Source organism: Osmerus eperlanus, chromosome 18 (genome assembly GCF_963692335.1).
Source record: "Osmerus eperlanus chromosome 18, fOsmEpe2.1, whole genome shotgun sequence".
NCBI classification, from domain to species: domain Eukaryota; kingdom Metazoa; phylum Chordata; class Actinopteri; order Osmeriformes; family Osmeridae; genus Osmerus; species Osmerus eperlanus.
Genome location: NC_085035.1, coordinates 6,025,618 through 6,044,673, shown reverse-complemented (window position 1 = coordinate 6,044,673; position 19,056 = coordinate 6,025,618). Strand labels below are relative to the sequence as shown.

Here is a 19,056-nt window from a genome sequence, read left to right as displayed (position 1 = left end):
AACGGCATTAGGATGACCTTAAAGGAGAGCAGTGGAGGGGGGGAGAGAAGGAGGGAGGAGAGAGTGTGTGTGGGTGTGGGTGGAGGGTGGGGGCTGGAATCCTGTTTGTGTCTTCGTGTGTCTGTCTGTAGACCTCCTGAACAAAGACAGCCAGCACCCAAGCCCTGACACACACACACACACACAGAGCACAGTGTGACTGCCACTGGACTGTTGACCTTTCTGCTGTCTCCTACAGAGCTCTAATTAGGCTGCTCCTCTGATCCCGTGTAGCCATCGCCACTGACCAGTCCTGGCTCCTCGTCACTGACGAAGGGCCAAGCTATCTGCTGGGCTGCGGCTGAGGGCCTGCTGGAGAGACTGCAGTCTCTCCTGGAGACGGCGGTCAAATGTCAATACTCTCCAGTCTCCTAGTCCTGTCAGAGGAGGAAACGAGGAGAGGAAGCTCCAAGCCTACGGGGATTTTTATCGCCTTTCGATATCTTTCGGTGGCAGGTCGCCATCTCGAAACACGCGACCGATACATCAAGCGGGTGTTTAAACGCGGCGTGGTGCGCGCCATGTCCACATCCACGCCCAGCCCCCCCCCCCCCCCCCCACCCAGTTTTTCCATGTATCAGGTCTGGAGCCCTGCCCCTCCCTCTACCTCAGGTGGCTACCCCGCCGTGTCATCGACACGGCCGTGGCTTTTTTCCGTCCGTTTTTTTGCCGGCGCTTTCCGCCCACTTCGTTTTCACCCGTTAGCCCTTCCCCCGTCCTGTTCCCTCAAACGACCGTAATAACACCTGTCCGCCCGGCCAAAAGGGGAAAAAAACCAGCTGCTCAAGTGTCGTTTGCCCGCCCCCTCCTTCGCCATTCCACACCGTAAGTGTCTCGACTGCCAGTCAAACGGTCCGGCCGAATCCCTGGAAGCGGGGGGGGCTCCTCCCCGGCTCCTCTGCCTCCTCCGTCCCCTTGTCTAACGCCCCTGTTTCTACCCCCGACACTGTAATTCCACACACAGTGGCCATTCCTCCTGATATCTGCTGTCAAAACGCTCCATTATTCCCCCTTTCGCAAACCAGCCCCCCCGCTGTAGCCAGCAGTCAAAGGCCCGAGCCGGGGGCCGTGGGGAAGGATGGTGGGGGGGGGGGGGGGGGGGGGGGGGGGGGCGCTTGAGACCGGGGGCCGGACTCCCTCCGGGGATGATGACGGATAATGACAAATGAAATGCCTCGCAATCAGCCTGCCCTCCACTTTGGTGCTGCCATTACACCTGTGAGACCATTCTGTTTGCGTGTGTGTGTGAGAGAGAGAACCTGAGTGTGTGTGCCTGACTGCATGTCTGCTTTTGTTGTGTCCTGGTGCTTCTTTTTATGTCGATGTTTGCGTTCACGTGTGTTTCACTCGTTCTTTTTCTAAAGCTCTCACTCCAAACCTCTGCCCTTGCGAGTGGATCTCCTCTGGTGTTATGTAGAGAGAGAGGGAGATATTGGGTGTGTGTGTGTACGTGTAAAAGAGAGTGTGTGTATGCGTGTGCGCACGCCAAAGAGAGAACATGTAAGCTTGCGCGTATGGATGTTGGCATGTTTGTTGTCGTCGAGCACGGTTAGTAACCGAGAAGCACTTGATGCTTATTGATTTTGTAATGGCTCCCTGAATGCTCTTAGTCAAGGTTCAACAAAGTTTTCACTGAGTTTATTTCTCCAACTCCACGCCTGTTAACACTTCCATTAGCTCCACCACTGAGTAAGAAGGAGCTAAGAATAGCTCGGACTTCACCGGGTCAGCTGACATGTTATTGATTGCACCGGGGGTCAACCTACATGGCATCTGGGCATCATGATAAGACAAATAGCCTTATGGAGAAGTGTGTGAGGGGGGGGGGGGGGTAAGGGTCTGTGTGGCACAGAGCGAGATCATCCCAAAAAATGGCAGTAGCCTATCTGGACTGGACTGGACTGGACCGGTCTGGTCTGGATCCGATAAGTCCCTGTGGGACCCTGACCTTTTAACTGCATTGAATCTTTGTTTACAGCCCGGGAGCCCTCTCCTCTTTTCCCTTCCTTCTTCTTTTTCTTCTCTACCCTTTCCCATCCACCTTTTTCTCTGTTCTCCCTGAAGCCTTGGTGAGACGACACAATGGATTTAGTCTTTTGTTGTTTGACATCGCCATGTGTGCAACTAGGTCAACTCGACATCAGAGCTGAGGTCAGAATGTACGACTTGTTGGACATTCTTTTGCTCTCGTGGTCAGAGTCTAGATTGCTAAACAGAACTGTCCACATGCTATTTGCTCAGTGATATGCGAGCGCGCTGTCGGCCTATCACAGGGAAGTGCCTCACCGTACCCGTCATGTGACAAAGACCAAGGCTTGAGATGCGGCATGCTGTCTGCATGGAAAACAAATCAAATACATTGTATAGCTGTTTGCACGCACTCAGCACCACCATTGTTTGGGAGTGTACAGCTCTTCTCTGCTCGGTGTGGAAGGCCACAGGGCTGGTTAAGCAGAGCCTCTCGTGAGTGACAGGGTGACCAGCCTCTCCACTCCACTGCCTCTGAGTCCTGGGCAACGCCCCCCCCCCCCCCCCCCCTCCACACCTCACCCTACCACCAACCCCCCACCCCTTCTCCAGCCCTTATGGTTGGTGCCCTGCGTTCTGCTTCCGTGCTCCCCAACCAATGAGATTTGGAGGAGAATTATCCCTTGCCCCTGGTGGCCTCCCCGTTGCAGGCGATCAAGGCCCACCTGATTCCACATTATGTGCAGCTATCCCCTCCCCTACCCATCCCTCATTTTCTCTCTCTCTCTCTCTCTCTCTCTCTCTCTCTCTCTCTCTCTCTCTCTCTCTCTCTCTCTCTCTCTCTCTCTCTCTCTCTCTCTCTCTCTCTCTCTCTCTCTCTTTTTCCTTTTTTCCTCTCCCAGAGTTTGTGGCTTTTTTGCCCCAGACATGCGTCTGTCCTCCTTTGACCCTGCACTTTTTTTTTTTTCTTTCCTCTTGACCTTTCTTTCCTCTCCTTTGCAAGCTGCTGCTGTTGCTGCCACCAGTTCTACTGGCCCTGGGGCTAGTCCCCTCTGCCCCTGCTTTCCATAGCTGCCCCTCAGTCAACGAAGGTACTTCACTACCCTTCAAATGTCCCCCCTCGGTCTGGAAAACGCTCTCGGTCACTCATGCGTTTTCTCTCCCCTGTCTCCTTTGCTCTTTTTCTTTCTTTCTTTCTTTCTTTCTTTCTTTCTTTCTTTCTTTTCTCTCTCTCTCTCTCTCTCTCTCTCTCTCTCTCTCTCTCTCTCTCTCTCTCTCTCTCTCTCTCTCTCTCTCTCTCTCTCTCTCTCTCTCTCTCTCTCTCTCTCTCTCTCTCTCTCTCCTCTCTCTCTCTCTCTCTCTCTCTCTCTCTCTCTCTCTCTCTCTCTCTCTCTCTCTCTCTCTCTCTCTCTCTCTCTCTTCCTTTTTTCCTCTCCCAGAGTTTGTGGCTTTTTTGCCCCAGACATGCGTCTGTCCTCCTTTGACCCTGCACTTCTGAGTCCCTACTAGCATGTGGGAACAGCTGTCTTTAAAGGCAGGAGTCTGTGTGTGTCTGTGGCTCGATTTATCTCGAGAACCGGGCACTGTATGAAGTTGCGAGTTGACCGGGGCATTCTGGTATGACTCAAGAACGCACACCGCACACATGGGACGTTGTCTGGGTCAAAGGTTCGCGACAAATAAATATATCTGTATAAATACAAATATACATAAGCACATTTGGCACCGTGTAGAGCTGCAGTAAGCGATGGAGCCGTGGAACTTGCGAGAAACACACACACACACACACACACACACACGTTTGCCGCCAACGGGCTCAAGCATTCTCCACCGACTGGCCCACGTCGACAGGCACTGTTCTTGCATGCCCGGTCAACAGGCAGTGCACTGGTAGAAAAGATGTGAAAGAAGCCTGGCTACACCATATGCCCTGTGTGTGTGTGTGTGTGTTTAGGGGGAGTGATGGAGAAAGAGATTAACCCCTGAAGCTTCAGCACTGATACACTGGGGGAGGGGGAATCGGGGGGCGAGGGGGAGGGGGAGGGGGAGGGGGGGGGGGGGGTGTTCCTTGCTCCTCTCCTCCTCATCTGGCCCTGACCACTGACTGGGGTCAGAGGTCAGCTGCTAGAGTCCATCTGCAGCCTTGTTGTGTCCAGGGAGAGGGGGAGGGGAGGGTGGGGGAGGGGTAGATTGCTGCAGGTGGGGGAATGGTCTCTTTGTCCCCCCGGTTGTTGCCGTTTGTGGCCTGTAGAGGGCAGCCTTCCTCCACCAACCACTGTGCCCCGGACGGGTTTGGAAACCTCTCAGAGGGGCTCGGGAAAAGAAAAAGCTCATTAGGCAGCGGTGATCAGAGCACATCAGTGATGCGGGATGTATTCAAATCTTGAGGCCATATCCACCATAAATGTACTGATAGTGTGTGTGTGTGTGTGTGGGTTGGTGGGTGTATACACGTGTTTTGTCTGTGAGCGAGACAGTGTGTGTGTGTGTGTGTGTGTGTCGCAGGTGCAGTGCCTCACCAACCGGCAGGACACTAAGGCTAATTACTGTTGAGGCGCGAGCTGGCTTCCATCGCTGTGCCCTCCCCCCCTCTCTCCTCCCTGTTCCCTCGGTCTCTCCCTCTCTGTCCGAACTGCAGTAATTGAATGGATGTGAGAGGTGTGCTGCTCGGCTGTAGCTAGCCGGCCCAGCTGAGGAAAGTTCCGGTGACACACCGACTCGTTATTGAATGAGACCGAAGAAGCGGACATCTGTCGAGCAATTGAGCGCGGCGCATGGTCTGTGGCTTTGATTTGCTTTTCCCCCTCATCAAACGGACAGTAAAACCGATTCCACCTCGAGACAAAGGAATTGAGCCCTGGCCTCTACACGCGCGCGTGCACTCACACACGCGCGCGCACACACACACACACACACACACTCCACTCATGTTTCTTCACACATGAGAAGTCATTTTATCATCATAAAGTTAGCAGCCTTAACGTGCACCTGGCTATGTAAAAATGTACCATATACAGTTAAAAGCTCATTTCACACTAGTGATTCCATGAATCTAGGTTGGAAGCACATTTGCTTGTAAAAGTTGTCGTATACTCCTGCCAAGGGAGGGTGGATCCTTTCCCGCATAAACCAGTGTGTCCTTTTGTGGGGAGAAAAGTAAATCAAATCCAACTTTCCTTTCATATGTTTGTCAATCTCAGTAAAATGTCTGGGAAGCCTGCTACAATTGTGGCTAAACTATGCTACCAACAGGTCTTTCCTCTCCTCTCTCCCCTCTTCCTGGCCCGAGGTTTGTCTCTGTGATCAGCGAAGCACGCTCGACGCCCATTGAAGCTGCTTAACTGCCATTGAACACAGTGACAATGCTGACCCAGGGTGTGCTAATTGTCAGCGATGGACGTTACCCCGAAGCCTATTGAACGCTGGCCAGAGCAGATGCAGGCTAGGGAGGGAGGTGAGGGGAGGAGGGGAGGGGGGCCAGAACCCACCTCCCTCTTACACTCTCCAGAAAAAAAAGAGAAAAAAAAAAAGAACACAAATGTGCCACTTTCCATGGACACTTGCATTGTCGTCCATTTCCATTTCAACAAGCCTCTTCTAATCCATGCGCACAGGGCTGCAGTGTTGTGGTGCAGTGGCTGTCCTAATGTAATTAGCATTGAATGGGGATTAGCATGTTTGCAAATTAAAGCGGGTGTTGTCTGGAAACAAAATGAGCACCAACTGAGCCAACTCTTTGGACCAAGGCTTCAGTCAGCAACATTTATCTGAAAAAAAAACACGTTGACCCTGTTCTGTGCCGGTTCTCCCAGGGGAACCTGCCCAAGTACTCCCACAACTCGCTGGTGGTGCAGGCCATGAAGACCAACGTGACGGACCCAGACATGCACGTGCTCTTCTTCGACGTGGAGGCGGTGATCATCCAGCTGCTGACGGAGGAGGCCCAGAGGCCCAGCCCCACCCTGGTGTCGCCCGAGACCCTGCAGAAGAGCCAGGGGGCGGCCCAGCAGGGAGGCTCCTTCCTGGCCAACAAGATCTTTAAACAGGTGACTGCTGGAACTTTTGGGTTGTTGTTGCTTCTTCAGACTGTGTTTTTAGTCTTTCTCGACGCTCTTCTCGTAATTCTGACGTTTCTTTTACGTTTCAAGTGTGTTATTAGGATTCCCCTTTTAGCTTCCTACGTATCGACTTAAAACGGGATAGACATGGCATGAAACTGTCAGTTTATCTCTCTCAAGCGCCCCGATTGATCTGCGGGATCCTGCTGGTGGCACCCTACCTCCCCTCCCTCTTTCTCTCAGACGCGTTTGTCCTTCTAAAGAAGCCAGAGTGCTGGAGAGCCTCCACGTCCCTCTTCCAGCCCTGCCCCGGGTGGGCCAGTCTGCGGTGAGCAGCGTCTCATAATCTAACCCCCGTTCCCCCCCCCCCTCTCTCTCCCGCCCCCTCCAGGTCAAGGAGACCATGAAGGAGACCATCAAGGAGCACCTGCTGGACGAGGACGAGGAGGAGGAGGAGGAGATGCGCCGGCGCGAGGAGAAGTCCAAGTCCCTGAGCCTGCTCGAGTACAACCTGACCATGGACACGGCCAAGCTCTTCATGTCCTGCCTCCACGCCTGGGGCCTCAACGGGGCCCTGGACGAGGTGTGCCTCAACCGCCTGGGCATGCTCAAACCCCACTGCCCCATCTCCTTCGGCCTGATCTCGCGCGGCGGCCACATGTCCCTCATGCTGCCCACCTTCAAGGAGTCGCTGCTGCGCAAGATGGCCCTGGCCACGGGCCGGAAGCTGTCGCTGTCGGAGATCGTGGGGAAGGGCACGTACGGCGTGTCGCGCGCCGTCACCACGCAGCACCTGCTGTCCGTCATCTCGCTCGCCAACACGCTCATGGGCATGACCAACGCCACCTTCATGGGCGAGCACATGAAGAAGGCTCCCGTGAGGTACGTCTGTCTGCCGAGCCAGCCCCAAATCAGTTTACCACCCCTCTCATTTGGGAGTGCGTTGCTCTGTCGTGATAATCCTAGCATGCAATCCTAACGGAACTTGAAACGTTTCAAGTAGAGCAGGGGCGTCGTTAGACCCTTTATACTGGGGCATGTGCCCCAGTATAAATCTGCTGTGCCCCAGTAAAATCTAGTTTGAGTTTGAACAATGAATTTTATTAGCCAGTGCATTCATTTAGATTGATAATGCCGGAAAAAATAAACGCAGTATCCCAATCAACACTTGTAAAATCAAAGCACATGCCGATGCCCGCAGAATTCCATGTCAGGGCACTCTTCTGAGCTTGCCAAATAGCCACTGCAGCACGCACACAGAAGTCCAGGTGTCGGACTCTGCACACAAGTCAGAATTGAGGTCGTTTCTAAATGATAGGCATACCGATCCTCTTGTTTTGACTAAAACATAAAAACAATATTACATGAAGCTCAAAAAACTGTATTTGCGCTCAAATGAATGCGAAAGAAATGTGTGCGCTCGCATTAACTATTGATGTCCCTGCCAAAGCTGATATCAGACTTGCGTCCCTGAACTGTTGTATAGTTAAGCAAGGGGAGTTTCTATTGCCGAGTAGTGCATTGTGCGCTGCAAGCTTGGAATAAAAAAAAGGGATATGAATAGGGGCCTGTGCCCCAGTAGTGTTATATCTAACAACGCCCCTGGTGTAGAGAGTAAAAAAAACTATTTGATTTTCCATATTTGAAAAAATATGGAATAAAAATGAGGTTCCCAAAACAGGCCCCTGTAACACACAAACACAATCTTAACAATCCAATCCCTCTCATCATGAACAAGCCAGCAGAACCGTAGCAGAACCGATACAGACTCCACTTGTGGAACAGTACAAAACAAGACAACAGCAGTGGAAGTGGTATGAAAGGATCCAATATTTAAGGCTGTAATGAATAATGTCTGAATTCACCCTTGACTTAGCCTCTGGATTGTTCACCCATCTCCTCTGAGGTTCACAGTCCGGGGTGTGTGTGTGTGTGTTTGTAGAGGTCAGTATAGGATAGAGATGGGGCCCGTGGGCTGTTAATGACAAAGGTGGAGGTGGGGTGCAACCAACACAACAGGGCCCCTCAGCCTGTCTTCCAGCCTGCAGCCACAAGGCTCCAGACTCCAGGGCCCAGGGCTGCTGAGAGGCTGACCCCAGCACAGGTGTCCAGGGCTGGGGTTGATTGCACCTCAGGCTGGGGGTCTGGCCAGTATTGAGCTGTTGTCCAGTGCTTGCTATTTACACAGAGCAGCGTAGGAGAGGGTGTGATTGTTTGGACTTGGCGTGGACTGCCGGGGAAATGCCAGATGATGACAATTTCATGAAGTCTGTCGATGACGCCCTTTGTTGTGTTTGGACTGTGCTCTTGGATCAAGCCCAGACGGACAGGAGGTCCACAGAAAACCCTTCCTCTTCCTCCGGTCCGGCCCATACACCGTTTTTTTCCGGATGCTTCCTCTTTCGTGTGACCATCTTAGATTCATGCCAGTGTTCTGGATGTCTTCCTGGTTAGAGGAGAGGACTGGAGGTCCTGAGTTTCAGGTGTACCACAGCTCTGCCTGTGGAGACGACAGTAGATGGTCCTGTCCTGGCCCAAACAGTTTTCAACCATATACTCCCCCAGGCGAAGAACCAACTTTCATTACACGCGGGACTGCGGATGAAAAGCAGCCTTTCCGGTACAATGCATACAATTGAAACATTTATGTAAACATTTGTACATGGTTCCTTTTCAGATAAATACTTTTTATAGTGATAATAATTAGAGCCCATCCTGACTGAACATCAGACCTGGTTTCAGTTTACGAACCTTTGTGGGGAAGCGAACCCCCTAACAACTCCGCTTAGGGTGCACTTTTCAGCCTAATAGGTAGGGAGTATATTCCCCCCCCCCCACCAAGTGGTTGGAATGAGACTGTGTTAAAGAGCAGTGCATTTTGCTTTGTCACTCCCCCTCCCAACCTTGATAAACAGTGGATGGCCCCTAAATGAAATCAATTGGGCATTGGGCATCTCTCTGTCCCTACAGAGCCTTCTACAGGCCTCGTCCACAGGCAGCATCGAAGCGAGCCATCAGTCTAAGGGCTTACCTTCCCCGCTCCAAATGGCTGGATGAATGTGTCCGCCCATGGCGGTGAGGGATCGGAACCCAGCCTCAGGCTGAGCTGTCCCAGGCCTGTCCCAGGTCCGTGTCCTCTCAGCGAGCTGGCCGGAGACCATATCCAAGCAGTCAGGTGGGAGTCAGGTGGCTGAGCGGTGAGGGAATCGGGCTAGTAATCCGAAGGTTGCCAGTTTGATTCCCGGTCATGCCAACTGACGTTGTGTCCTTGGGCAAGGCACTTCACCCTACTTGCCTCGGGGGAATGTCCCTGTACTTACTGTAAGTCGCTCTGGATAAGAGCGTCTGCTAAATGATTAAATGTAATGTAAGCAAACTCATTCGAGCGTATGCCACGGATCATTTCCCAGCAGCGCTGCGTCGTTCATGTGTGTAGGATGAGAGCCCAGCCCGAAGTAACCGTCGTGGTGACATAGGGGGGCCCCCTCCGCTCTGACCCAACCAGAGACCCGGGGTTCAACGACTCTCCTCTGGGTGTCTCGGACATTTGCAGAACGGCCCCGGAAACTTGACCCAAGTCGCACGGCTAACTTTCCCTCTCGCTTCAAACGGCCTCGCCAGAGAGCAGGGAGTTTGCAGGGGACATTGTTTCCATCGAGGTTTCCTCCAGTCCCAGATCATACAGAGCAGTGTGCGCCTGAGATCCCCGGCACCTGTATTGACCTGTTTTATTTCCAGCCAGACTTTAACGAGGGGGTCTTGCCTTCATTAGCCTGAATGCAACAGGTGCAGTTCGCTGAGTGGAACCACGAGCCGCCTTCTCAAAGGGGCGAGCTGTGAGCCGGAAGGTGTACAAGGGGGAGACTTAGAAAGCCGTTAACACATTTAGCCCTCCTAAATGACCGGGGCCAAGGTCCATCTGAGCTCAAACAGACAGGCAGAACCTGGTAGGAGGAGATGTGTGTGTGTGTGTGTGTGTGTGACTTGCTGGTATACAAGGCAGTAATGATGGAGAGTGAAAGACTAGGTCTTCTTCTCTTTGACAGAGAGGCTGGTAGTACTGTAGAATAGAAGGTAACTAATGGATAGGTCTCCAACGTGTTTCCAGCCAACCTCATCCTGCAGTCTATTCTAACTATCTCTACAGTGGGGTTGGAAACTTTTGTGGACGGGCACAGGGTTATTTAGTTTGAACTTGGTAGTGTGTACACTTTCTCCCTTTCGCTCTATTTTTCTTTCCCCCCCCTCTCCTTTTCCCCCTCCCTACGTCTCTCCTTCTGTTGCACAGACAAACGTGCGCGCCGACCACCACACGCACGCGCGCACGGACAACCGAATCTCAAGGCAGCTGCAGCGAGGGGGCTTTTTCTCCGCAGCTAAATATTTGATGCCGCCTTTGTCTTCTCAGGCCTCCAAGACCGGGGACCCCCGAGACCCCCAGGAAGTCGGCCCCCCAGGTCTCCAGCCCGGCCGTGCAGGGACAGATCAAACAAGGTAACTACAAAGGGGCCCGTTTTTTCACTCAGGGGCGCGCAGGGGAAAATGCAGTGATGTGCTGCGCTGCCAGACATGAGAGTCGTCCTCTGGGCCCGTCAATGCCAAGCCGGCTGATACCCCACAGGAACCTGGCAGGCAGCAGAATCTCAAATAAACACAGGCAGCACGGCATTCAACTAGACCGGGCCAGACCAGACTAGACGCTACTTTTTGTAGCATCTCCATTATAGTAAGACTACTGGTAGAGCCAGCTCTTGCCCTGAGACATGAGTCAGGTCTTGGCGTAGGCTAGGCACCGTAGACTTAGTAGCGTTAGCAGGCTTTACAGAAAGTGCACTTTTGGTTAGGGTGCTTCATTAAGGCAAAAATAGCAGGCATATCTGTATGCATCCATAGCATTATGAAAAAACCGAGCAATTATACAAGCGATGACATTTACCCGGATATTGACCCGTCTTCACTATAATTTTTTTTTTATGTGGAAATATTCGATCGATATATAGGAATATGATATGTTTATCTTCCGAAATATCACCAGTGTTTTTTTTCCAGGGATGAACATGTAGTAGAGAGGATCTTGTTTTTTTTTTTTTTTTTTGAGGAGTCGGTGTAAAGTTGAGGGGAGGGCGGAGCAGGGGGCGGATCACCTGAGCTTTGGCAGCTGAAGGCGGAACCACGGGGGATCCCGTCAGCCACTCACGCAAAATCTGGTCGGCGTGCAGATGTCGTTCTGGCACAAAGGCCAGTCGAACCAGCAGCTAGTCCGCCCCCCCCCCCCCCCCCCCCAAACACACACACACACGTGCCACCATTAGCTTGTGGAGTCCAGAGGCCATTGTCAGGGCATAATGGGAGCAAGCGTGTGGACTCATTGGTGTCCACTTATGCATGCCATGCTGCCTATTCTTCTCTATTGAGAGGACGTGTCATGTAGTGACCTCTAAATCACTCACTGTTATCCTTTAGTTGTCGCCATAAGGGCCCTTGGCCCTTTTTCATATGCTAATCATCTCTTTTTCTCTTAAACCAGTAACAAGGGCTGCACTTGAGAGAGTTTACTGTGTGTGTGTGTGTGTTAACTATCTGGCATGTGCCACTCAAAGCAAGTATTAAAATTAAGAGGGGGGTCGGGGGGGGGGGGGGTGCCAAGCAATTTATCCAAACAAACTATTTAAAAGCATAACGATATGAAAAAGCATTAATATTTTTGATTCACACCGATAGCTGTTGTGTAGCAAACTGTGAGAAACAGAGAAAGGGCTCTGCAGCCCAGATACATAGTGTATTGATTCTCAATCGCTCTTTTGGTTTGAGGAGATAATGAAAGTTCCTCAAAGCGTGGAGTTTTTTTCTTCTTTTCTTTTTTTTTTTCTTTCTTTCTCTCTTCTCTCCTCTCGTTTCCTGGTGTATTGATCTGGACGAGGGGGTTTGTGAAAACTGTTCCACGCTTGTATTATTAAGTGTTTTTTAATGGAGTCGTTCTTTAAATCTCGTGCCAAGATAAAGTGGAGTGAGCGGTGTGCCGCTCTTGTTAAAAGGAGAGGGGATTTGGAGAAACAAATGCTTCCTTTTTGTGCGGAGATTCTCAGGCTGTCACACAGCCATTAAGGGAAATGAACAGGCTTAGGAGAAGAGGCTAGGAGAATCCATGATCACCCATGTCTGACACACACATGCACATACGCACACACACACACACACATACACTGCGTGGAAACTAAAGACTAAAGAACTGCCGGGTCCTGTTAAATCAAAAATACTTCTCTGAAAAAATTATACAAAATTGTTGTCTTCCTACACAGCAAAAATTCCGGCTTTAAATCTATGGATGTACATTTGAGTTTGTGCAGCATATTATGTTGTCATGTCGTACATTCAGTCTCTCGTAGTTTATGGTTGGAAAAACTTGATGTTTGTTTTTCATCTGAAGTACCTGCCCACCTGGTGCGTTTGGATAGACTAACTGTGCGGTTCACATACACTCAATATTGTATTGAGTCCTTCTCTAAGATAACATACACATTCAGACAATACTGTCTAAAGTTTTAATAGAATATTTGAAAAAAAGGCCTTTCCAATCTTTGAGCACTACAATACAGTCGTCAAAAATCCATCACTTCCTCTGTGGACGTTTGTGGAAAATTGCCATCTGTAATGAATGTTACTTGGATAATACAAAAATGATACACTGCGGGGCTGTAGGCAACCTAAAGGAAACTTGAGTAAGCAAACAAGGGAACTGCACCTACAGCCCGTGCAGGGACCATTTGGCTGAAATTCTGTTTCCTTCTTGGTAAGTGAAGATGCGTTGAAGCCATTATCGGAAAAGCACGGAAACAAGTTGTCAGAATATGTATTAGCATAAAAGAACAAGACCATCTTAAAATGAAAGTCGTCATCCCTCACGGGTGAGATTGCGGTGCCACGGGACGAAAGCTCACTGACGCAGCTCTGCTCATGCTGGCTAGACTCCAAGCCATGGAATTAAGTAATGAAGCATTTTTGTTTGATTTGTAGTGTATTCATTATTCAAGCAGATCAATGACAAAAATGTAACCAGTTGAAGACTTTGTGCACAATTATTGGTGATTTTACATAAAACTAGAGTTTCACATTAACAGACAATATAGGAAATATATTGTGCGTACAGTACATACCTGAGATACTAGACGTTCCTGCCTCTATACCTCCATTCTGAGTATGGTGTTTGAGGTCTTAGGTCATTGAACCTGGTTTAACATTGCTTAGCCATTCTTGAGACTCAAGACTAAAATGCAGCCCCTGTTAAATCTGTTAAAACTGCTTTAGATGTAGTAATTCATGGGGCATGTTGAGTGTCTCCCATAAATAAAAATAAATAAAAAGAATATATGTGATTTCTACATCAGTGAACTTCCGTCTCAGACTCATGAATGTAGCATCTCAGCACTTGACATCTGTATAGTTATTTTCATATAAAGCCCTTTTGTACCATCACACACTTGATTGCTTAACGGCACCAGCCACTTACTCAAATATGCAATCATTCCACCCACATGGTGGAGCCGGTCTCACTGACTTCCGTATTCATTGGGTGAGCGAGATACCAGATACCAGTGCCTTAGCTTGTATAGTATCCCGAAAGCGTCAGCTATTATCCTGTAGCCTTTGCGGTGCCTTCTTTGCGGCCTAAAGTCCTAAAAGATGGCATAGCAAATAAACCCAAGTCTTAATTCTCGGTCTCCATGGCAACAGACCAGGTTTTTCCATCTCTTTTTTTTTTTCTTCTCTGTGGTTCTCTCTTGTTTTCCCCACATTCTGACACCGACAAGCTGCTGTCTCGCCTGCCGCGCGCCTCTCCCCCCCCCTCCACTGTCTCTGCATGGCTTTAGCTTCTGCCTGCTCTTACCCACACACGCATAAGGCCTGGCCTGCTCACTTCTCTTGTGTGCACCTCGCTCAGCTCTGGTAAGACATGATCTTACCAGATCTCTCCTTTCTATCTCTCGTTGTTCATTCAGTGGGAAGGTAACCCCCCCTCCACTCCACTCCACCCCCAGACCCATACATCCCCTCCCCCCACTGCAGGGCCTCAGGGGAGGCTTAGTCACATGCAGGCACCAGCCACCACCAGCTTTGCGAGGTGTCGCTAACCCATCTGCACCCATCGGAACACGTTCTCTTGGCCACTGAACTCTCCTCGCAGTCTCGACCTCTATGACCTGTGGCTCTGACTAAAACTTGTTGTCCTTTTCATGTGTCTCTTCTGTTTACAGTCAATGTTCTGTACTTGTTTCTGTGGTGTATGTGCGCGCGCTTTGTGTCATTGTGGGGGAAAATGTTACGCATTAACTTTCTGTACTACATTTACAGTCATTTGGTGACAAACAGAACATCTAAAACCTATTTATAATAGTCATCTTTTAGTGGTTCCATGTTTGCTCTATGGCTTCAGCTGTAGGACATATTGAAAAATATTTTTGAAATGCGAAGGTTTCACATTCTTGACGACAGATCTCTAGGGATATATATAGTCTAGAGATCTGTCTATAGTCTAGACCAGGGGTCGGCAACCCGCGGCTCTAGAGCCGCATGCGGCTCTTTTGCGCCGCCCTAGTGGCTCCCGGGGGCTTTTTCAAAAATATGAAAATGGAAAAAGATGGTGTGAACATATTTTTAGTTTTAATTATCAAAACAGAAATGTTGAAAAAATATTTATTATACATATTTTTACAGCAAAATGTGTATGTGTATAATAAATATTTTATTTCAACATTTCTGTCAACGAAGATTTACGTCATAGCCTGCGACACACGTTTCTTTCAGCTCGGCGTAGTGACAGACAGGTGGCTGTTGCAAACAAACCGGCGGGTGTGTCATGGGCCATGGATCCCAAAGGGAAAAAGAGAAAGATAGCTGAGGAGAACAGAGGATTCAACAGTTTTCGGACCGAATCATTTGCTTTCATTGCCAATGCGGAAGGATTGCCTGCATGTTTGCTTTGTAATGAGAAGTTGTCAAATAACAAAAAGAGTAACGTGGAAAGACATTTCCAGGGAAGGCATGCTACATTTGCAGCCGAGTACCCAGTTGGGAGTGAGAGAAAAAGTGCAATTGCATTAATGCTCATTATGTATTTGTAGCCTACTTATCATTTTGATAGTAATATAGCTAATTCATGGGTACCAAAGACGTCACTTCCGTGAAGCCTGCCGCCATCTTTGTGTCCGACTCAACCCATTGTATTTGTATACAATAGTAGCTAGTTGGTCATATATATTAATATATAGTAATAATAATATATAGTAATAATATAATAATAATAATAATAATAGAAATATAATAATAGTATTGTTTTCTATTGATAGGTTCTTCAAATTTAGACTTTTTAAAAGTAGTATTGTCTAATTCTAGTGGTTAGTTAGTTAGCTTTCATAGTTAGCCAACGAACAGTCATGACTACGAACATAGCACATCTGAATGAAGCAGAAAGACAACGATATTTAGAAAAAACATTGATTATTGGCTGCGATCCATATTTATTACCGTCAACTTTATTTTTGTCAGCTATGTCTGAAGACATAGCTGCATACATTCTCACTAAAATTTCAAGACTTTCGTAACCCAAATCAAAATTCTGATGTGACAGATCAATGGGGAATCGACTTTTCTCTTAAAGGCTGTCCTTCTCAACCTTTTTGGTCTTTTTAAATCGAACTATTTGTAGAATCCGTGTACTTCTCTAGCCATTATAAAGGCTATCCTTTCCCGGTTTTCTGCAGCCACATTGCGCGTGCATCCCGAATGTTTACAAACAAATAATTGGTCTATAGACACTTACAGCATGTGTTGCCTTCATTATAAGGCTTATATAAGGCTTTTAATTTTTTGCGGCTCCAGAGAGATTTGTTTTTTGTTTTTTTGGTCCAATATGGCTCTTTCAACATTTTGGGTTGCCGACCCCTGGTCTAGACTATATATATCTCTAGACTATATATCTATAGCAGAGTATAAGAGGAGGCAGTCGTAAAGACTTACTACTAATCTACCCCTCTACTCCGACATTATGTTGCTCATTCAAACATTCCCTGAATCACAACATTGTGACACTGTGTACACTGATACAAAACCCGTATCAGTGTACACTGATAGTGTACACCAAAGGGTGAGAACAAGCGTCTGAAAGCGCTGCTCCCCAGTCAAACTGTACGTTTTCTGGTCCTCCAGGTCTGTCTGCGTCTCTCTTACCAACAGCTGTTTCTCCTCTTCTCCCGAAAAAGTGCTTGAGTCCGTCTTTCTATTCATTTCTCCTTCTTTTTTTTTTTCTTTCCTCTTGACCTTTCTTTCCTCTCCTTTGCAAGCTGCTGCTGTTGCTGCCACCAGTTCTACTGGCCCTGGGGCTAGTCCCTCTGCCCCTGCTTTCCATAGCTGCCCCTCAGTCAACGAAGGTACTTCACTACCCTTCAAATGTCCCCCCTCGGTCTGGAAAACGCTCTCGGTCACTCATGCGTTTTCTCTCCCCTGTCTCCTTTGCTCTTTTTCTTTCTTTCTTTCTTTCTTTCTTTCTTTCTTTCTTTTCTCTCTCTCTCTCTCTCTCTCTCTCTCTCTCTCTCTCTCTCTCTCTCTCTCTCTCTGTCTGTCTGTCTGTCTGTCTGTCTGTCTGTCTGTCTGTCTGTCTCTATCTCTGTCTGTCTCTTTCTCTATCTCTCTCTCCCATGCCTTTCAATAGTGCCTTAACTCTGAGGCATGTGATTGTTTGTCTGCCTGTCAGTCCTTCCGTTACTTTGATTTGCAACCCTGTCTGTCCTGTCCTGTCGTCCCATCTAGTCTGGTACTTTGTGTGTGTCGGTGTGTGTACTGTACTGATGTTTGCATGCTTGCTCTTTTCACTTGGGTCGAACTAAGAGGTGGAGGCCTTACAGGGGAACACAACACTGGCAGCCCCCTGGACAGTCACTGTAGGGCAGTCAACATGACTGTCTGGTGGGGCTTCCTGCACCACCTCTTCTATATTCTACCTCTTTTCTTTTCTACTTTGGAAGCCGGAAAGCAGGACAGTCATTTTAAATTTGACAACATGGTACAAGTCAGAATTTTATTAGATTTTTTCCTCAAACATATTAAAACAGTCTTTTGCCGTCCTTGGCTAATGCTTTCTCTCTCCCTCTTTATGCAGTGCTAAAAGCCTTTTTTGTTTTTCAGCTGAATTCAGCCATTTTCTTTCCTCCTTTTGAATGTTTTACGGATGTTGGAGAGCTTTTCACTTCATATAAAAATCGATATATTTTCAAAAATCTTTGCTTATTTTTTTGTGCTTTTAAAAAATAAAACATTTGCATATTCTGAACACAAAAATACTTTGTTCCAGTAAAAAAGCAAGCATGTCCTCGAAATAATCATTATTTTGGGGTGTAGGTACGTATTCAACTTGTGATTTTAAGTCATAAAATGTAAAGGTTAATGTTGCTAGTGTTTAAATGTAGGTCAAAATAGATCTCTAAAGTATATTGATTTTCAAAGGATAATCAAATACAATGGATATCATTATTTGTTTAAACATTTAGAATCATAAAATGGGTGTGTAAATGTTTCATTTAGAAATAGGCTCAACTTAATCAAACTAAATTCTCCCCCTGTTTTTCAATGACGAAGGTAAGTTACATTGGTGCTATGACGCAAAGAAACAAGGAAGATTTCTTTGCTCTCAACTCCGTTTGATGTCCATATACAAAAACACTGTGTTATGCATCCTCTGATAGACATGAATTCCAAAAACCATATATTCAACATATATGTGAATAACACGTGACATTGTTTTCTGTTCAGTATTCGATGCATAAGGAACCTATTTCTGTAAAAGTTTCTCATGTCCGGTGACTTCTTATAACCGTGTGTAGGACCGACATGAAGCCATTGACATCACCGCATTTTTAAATGGCTGTGAGTGTTGCATACCGGATTGTGTGTGTGTGTGTGCCTGTACGGTTGCGCAGGTCCGACAGTGTGTGCTCGCCGTGTGCGTGTGAGAGCGCCTGTGTGTGTTTTGCGCCAGCCGTCCGCCTTAGCTCTGGCCCCGTGTGCGTGACCCTGTGGCTGGTGTGGTGGCCGCCCCTCTCCCCAGGCTGGAGCCAGCTCGCCGCCATGCACTGCGTCATGCTGCCCGACCTGCTGGGCCTGGACAAGTTCAGACCCCCCCTGCTGGAGATGCTGGCCCGGCGCTGGCAGGACCGCTGTCTGGAGGTAAACACGGCCAGTCCGACAAGTTCACCTGAACATGGTCTCCTGATCACCTGCACACACAGAGACATACTCACACACACACACACACTGGGGGGCATAAGATTGAATCTTGCCGTACACAGCCAGACATCTTTCACCTCGACAAATAACGTTATAACTGACACCACACACACACACACGTACACACAGTTTCAGCCTCCTAGGATCAGCAAGAGGAGGGAGGCGTGCCAGTCTCTGCTGCACTCCAATCAGGCTCTCAACACCCAGGGCCATGAATGTGTTGGCTTCCGTGTCCGTATTTATGTGTGCGTTTGTCTCCGTGTGTGTGTGTGCGTCCGTGTTTCCCACTCACCCCTCTGGCCGTGTGCTTTGCCGGCCAACCCAGGCCGTCCTCCGGTGCCCCGGGCAGGCTGACGGGGAGAGTGGGCTACAGGGGATGCCCAGGCTGCCACTTTGGAGCTTGATAAATGACTGGATGGCCTTAACTCCCTGGCCTGGCCTGGCCCTCCACGGCCCCGGGATTCTGTTGAATGTGCAGCTTTGGGGGGAGGCGGTGGAGGGGGAGGTGAGAGGATGTAGAGATGGAGGGAGAAGGAAGAAGGCGGGTGGGGGACTGGAGGAAAGGAGAGGGGAAACAAAGGTGGCGGGGGGGACGGGGGGACGTGAGGGAAGAGAGGGCAGTGGAGGCTGGAAGTGGGGGGGGAGAGAGAGAGGGAGGAAAGGAGGGGAGCAAGGCTGCAGGGCTGGAGGGTCGGGGGCTGCAGCTGGGTCCTGG

At 49.0% G+C, this 19,056-nt stretch overlaps 1 protein-coding gene across 1 annotated transcript in view; it reads left to right on the top strand.

The window, feature by feature from the left end:
* Positions 1 to 19,056, top strand: part of LOC134039082 (WD repeat-containing protein 7) — a 99,996-nt gene that overhangs the window by 16,829 nt on the left and 64,111 nt on the right. Inside the window, 5 exon segments of the mRNA XM_062484831.1 lie at positions 5,820 to 6,053; positions 6,457 to 6,947; positions 10,474 to 10,559; positions 16,403 to 16,489; positions 18,163 to 18,281. Of these exon segments, the coding sequence (XP_062340815.1) occupies positions 5,820 to 6,053; positions 6,457 to 6,947; positions 10,474 to 10,559; positions 16,403 to 16,489; positions 18,163 to 18,281 (1,017 nt within the window).